This window comes from Ceratosolen solmsi, unplaced genomic scaffold (genome assembly GCF_000503995.2).
Source record: "Ceratosolen solmsi marchali unplaced genomic scaffold, CerSol_1.0 scaffold14, whole genome shotgun sequence".
Classification (NCBI taxonomy): Eukaryota; Metazoa; Arthropoda; class Insecta; order Hymenoptera; family Agaonidae; genus Ceratosolen; species Ceratosolen solmsi.
Window position 1 is genome coordinate 8,027,130 of NW_011948420.1, and position 5,186 is coordinate 8,032,315.

General features: G+C 30.0%; 1 protein-coding gene across 1 annotated transcript in view; it reads right to left on the minus strand.

The window, feature by feature from the left end:
• Nucleotides 1-4,354: 4,354 nt before the first annotated feature.
• LOC105361191 (putative uncharacterized protein DDB_G0294196) overlaps nt 4,355-5,186 on the minus strand; it is a gene marked incomplete at its 5' end in the record, with an annotated part of 4,072 nt that continues 3,240 nt past the window's right edge. Inside the window, one exon of the mRNA XM_011498301.1 lies at nt 4,355-4,623. Within this exon, the coding sequence (XP_011496603.1) occupies nt 4,614-4,623 (10 nt within the window). The remainder of the gene's footprint in view (nt 4,624-5,186) is intronic.

A 5,186-nucleotide genomic window follows, 5' to 3' on the forward strand; every position in this document is an offset into this window, starting at 1 on the left:
GTCGACTTTTGCAGTTTTTGAATACTTGCTATACCATTTATCATCACGTTTCATTGAGTGAATTTCCCTGGCTCTTCATGCCTGACGTGTTCATCAAACGAAGAATATCCTGATAATGGGGAAGTGGAGACTGACTCGAAGCAATAGAACAAAGGGCTAAGTAGTAATATATTCGAAAGTCGATAGAGAGATAGAGAGAGAGAGAGAGAGAGAAAGAGAGAGAGAGCACCGGGTCGATCATTTCGAATGATTCGAGTACTCACTCTCGCAACGATATTCTATTCAATTTAACTTTGCACGAATGTAAGCGAATATAGAAGTTCAATATGCTTACACGAGTCACGAGGGAGGAAATAAAATTTCTCTTATCCGATAATGTTATTTGATTACGATGATGTTCGCTCACGGCTCGACCTTTCACACTGTCAAACGTTCGTTGTACCTTTCTTTATGAATAATCTACAGACAGAATATTTATCGCACATATCGCATTATTAATTCTTTAATATCGATTATTTATAGATAATCGTAGCATGGACTCTAATTGCATATAATTGATATGAGCGATAATGTAAATTAAAAGGTAAGTCACTGCTAAACGTACGATGTGTGTTGGACAAACGAGAGATGAAATATCCATTGACAATACAATGCTCGATTCTTTCTTATGACCCATTATAATATAACTCTGAGAAATTATAAAACTGCGTATGTTCATAAAGAAAAAAAAAGCATCAGTTCATAATTATCATAATTATAATTATAATTATAATTCATAATTATAATAAAAAATACATCCATATCCTAAAGCATGAGTAAAGAAGATACGTAATTATTTATAATCTATACACACATACACACACGCGCGCGCGCATGTTAATGTATCTGTTTAACGTACAAATTTTAATAAAAATACTGCAAGAGAGATCCATCCTCCATTACATCAAGATTATTACGTCCAGATATTAATATACGTTAATATGGTAATTGCACAAATAATAGACAATCATTAGTGTTATAAAGAACATTTATATTACAAAATATATCGATTTTATAGTAAACTGTATCATTACTAACTTGAGATAAACATAAAAATTCATTCAAAACAATTTGTATTTAATTAAGACTGATATAGTTAGAGTAATAAAAAAAGATTATTATTTATATTTATTGATTCTATGATTTATGCATTGTACATAAGCAATGAAAAGAAATTTTTTTAAATGCATGCCTCGTTTATTTTTCAATCAGTTACGTAAGGTTTATAGATAATATATTCTAGGAATGAAATATATTAGAATAGAATGTTGAGTTTCTTTATTCTTGGCAATTAAAAACACTTGCAAATTAAGGAAACATTGCGTAATAGTGATTTGATTTAACCATTTGTCTATTTTCAATACATTGTATAATAGATGCACCTACCTTTAGGAATGATAATTTATCTTTGTTTGTTGAATTTGCGTTCAATTGTTACATGAATTGTCAACATTATAAGAATTTTATAATACGGCTCATTATAATGGGCAAACCAAATCTTTGCCTGAATTTAATTTCGATATAATAATTATAAAATAATACAATGAATAAATGAATAAGTGTAATTTATAAAAAAAAAAAAAAAAAAAAAACTTGCTGATAATACAAGATCCATCTCAATTATGTTAAAGTGTGAAACAATTGGAACTCGATGGAACAGTAATTTTTGAAATATAATTTGTCCCATAATAACAATAAGATTATAATGAAACGTTATTAGTTTGAAGCTGTTTTCGTCTCAAAAACATTTCAAAAAATGTGAATTCCTGATGACGAATCTCTTTATATAATTGTGACCGAACCTCATTAAGCAGCAAATTAATTTCATCATTCCACATATAAGATAAAGTTATGAAATAAGTTTATTTTTATTACACAACAAGTACAATTAACGTAATTTAAAATATTTCCAGGTTCGATAGCAAGAAAAAGAAAGAAAGAAAGAAAGAAAGAAAGAAGAAGCATTTATTTATTTATTTATTTTGTTTTACGACAAAGCTATGTAAAATTAAAAAGAATTTCTTTATGGGATAAGGATGCATCGCCAATGTATGCGTAGTATGGCAGCGACGTAAGAGTAATTTTTCATTTTTTTTCTTCCAATGTTTAGCAAACTCGACTACTTAAAAGTGAACATGAACCAAAGAACTATAAGGCTGATATAATTAATTGGTCAAATAAGTAAATAATACGTTGTCAAGTTAAGCCTTGTGTATTATCGTATTTCGTTAGCTGCGATTTTCAATGCTTCGAAACGAGAATGGTTTGGTACACTCGTGAAATTCAATAAACGCAACAATCTAACTTTTTCTACTCTCTCACCTTTACTTATGCGTCTCTATTATTTTTAATGCTTGCATTTATCATCCACATCTTCGCTGATAATTAATACTTAGTCTTACCTCGTTAAACTTTACATTGTTGTTTTATCTTCTTTTTTTTTTTTTTTTTTTTTTTTTTTTTTTTTTTTATTATTTTATGTTATTTTTTCATTATTATTATTTATTTATGTATTTATTTGTTAATTAATTTTTTTTTGAATTTTTTATAATAGCACTATCATCAAAGAACTTGTATCGACTTTCTTTATTGACTCTCACTCTTACGCTCTCTTTAACTCCTATCATTCTTATATCACGATTTATCCTCCGGTTTTACTCTCATAAACAATTCGCCTACGAATTATATATTTATATATGTATATATTATAATTATTATAAAATACATTAGTTTACATTTACAAACAACGTGAACTTTTAAGCATCGACGTCCTGCAAATATTATGGGAATCAACGCGGTACGCATAAAACAATCAAGTTCGGCGAAGGATAAAGTAAAATTTATATTGTCTTTGATGAGATGCTCTTACTCCCAAGTATTTAAAATTTTTAATCAAGTAACTATATAAGGTACACACGCGCGCGCGCGCACGCACACACCCACACACACACATTGAAAATGAAATAAAAGTTGAAAAGTAATTTTCTGTAATGCATTGCTGACTATCAAACGCTTCGTGGTTTACTTATGCAAATAATAACACCGACTGTTAAGTTTTTCTCCGATGGTTAAAAATAATCGCTCCATCATAACGCTCCCTTGATCATTCCATGATGCGTCCTGCGAAATTTACCTCGGACTTTCAGGACGATTTAGCAGGCACGTCGATAATTAGAATAAGATTCCTATTTTAACGCGCTAAATACATATTTACATGACCTCTGGCAACGAGGCTTACATTTTCCACTTCCGATTTCGCTCTTTTCTTAATAGAATCCGCAACGCGCATTATTGTTTTTTGCCTTTGTATTTATTTAAAATTAACAACGCTCACTCAGAGTTATACACGCCTTTGTTTTAAAACATTTCTCTGCAGAAGCTACCGCTTTAAGAATCTCACAAGTGCCTCCAAGGGCACTCCAACCCGTTCAATCACTAAAAGCAAAAGGAAACATCTGAGGCAGTCTTAAACATCTTTTTTTCTCTCTTTTCTTTCCCTTTTTTAACATTTTTTTTTTATTGTTTTTTTTTCTTCATTCCCCCCCCCCTTTTTTTTTTAATATGAATTATGAAAAATAATCAGATCTAAGCAATACACGCGTTAAGTGTATCTTTTAAATCGATGTCTACTTGTTCAAAAAGCACGTTACATACGCTAATACAATTACCCTTACTATCTAGAGATTCATTTTCTTATCTTTTTTTTTTTCCTCTTCTTTTTCTTCTTTTCTTCTCATTTTTAAATTCATTTTAAATTACTATTCTTAATAATGGACTACCTTTATCATATAGCTATATTTTTTCAATGTTCTTTTTCATATTTTGTACTCAAGGTTTTACTTTAATTTTAAACACCGTGTCCTGCTTCAACAATTTATTAATCAAAAGTTTTATAACATTTGGCACTGCAACAATAATACTTGAATTAAACGTAAGTAAATAATTACTTTTCATAATTCATTTGAAATAATCACACGCGTAATCGTTCTCTTTCAATGGTCTATTTTGATCGTCAAACGTTTTAGGCGATTGAAAGATTAGCTCAACCAATGCTCGATAGCTCTGCAATGAGACATGAACAAGTTAACAAATTTTTTACTTTTCGTCGATTATCCAAATTGTACAATCTTCCAACGGATATTAGAACATAAAGATGAAGAAAAAAGAGCTCCTTCGATATATATAAACTATAACGCCGTTACGCTCAGAACGTTTTCTCATCGCCATTTCCATTTATCGCGCAACTTTACCTCTTTTTTTTTCTTCTTCTTCATACAATTATTCTTAAAGTAAGACGAAAGTGAAAATAGAACGAAATAAAACAAAAAATAAAAAATAAAAACGAAAACCCAGTTGCAGGTGCAACGCAAAAACCCTGCGAGATCACGTTAATCCCAAGATAAATCTCGGATTCGAATAGCAGGATCTTGGGAGCTGGTACTGCAAAACAAGGTATCGTTGATAAACTTGACGATCTCGATGGATCCAGACGGCACGAATGACATCTACACCTTTATAGTGTTAATGTATTTTCCAAGCACAGTCTTCTGCGAATTCTCGCGTTTCACACGTCCCTACGTGTCCCTAGAATCACAGGAAATACGTTATTAATATTAACAAAGTACACATATACATATATGAATTTTAACGAAATTCGGTACAATATTACCTCTTGGGATATTTCAAAGCTAATTTCGTTAGATTCAATTCCTTAAATTACCATAAAGGCGTAATGTACGCGCGCGCGCACACACACGCACACATTGCATATTTATTGCAATGCATTCTAGTATAATCAATGTAAATTGGACAAATAAATTTCGCTTTTTAATGTTTTAATAATTGATTGTTTATTAATTATTATGCAATAAATTACGTGATATTTGTGTAAAGAGCAATTACAATTATTTACGTCAAATTGATAAAATGGCCTTTGATATCTATCATTAATGTTATCGACATTATCGACCTTCGGAGAAATTTTATCATTTATAATATTTAATACTGTCATAATAGTTCAATTTATTTTCATTTTTTCTTCTTCCTTCATTTCATAATACTTGAGTTTATAATTATTGATAAACTTAGTATCGGTACATTATAAAATTATTCAAATAATTGTATTTGTCGTGGGCAAGCAAATAAAA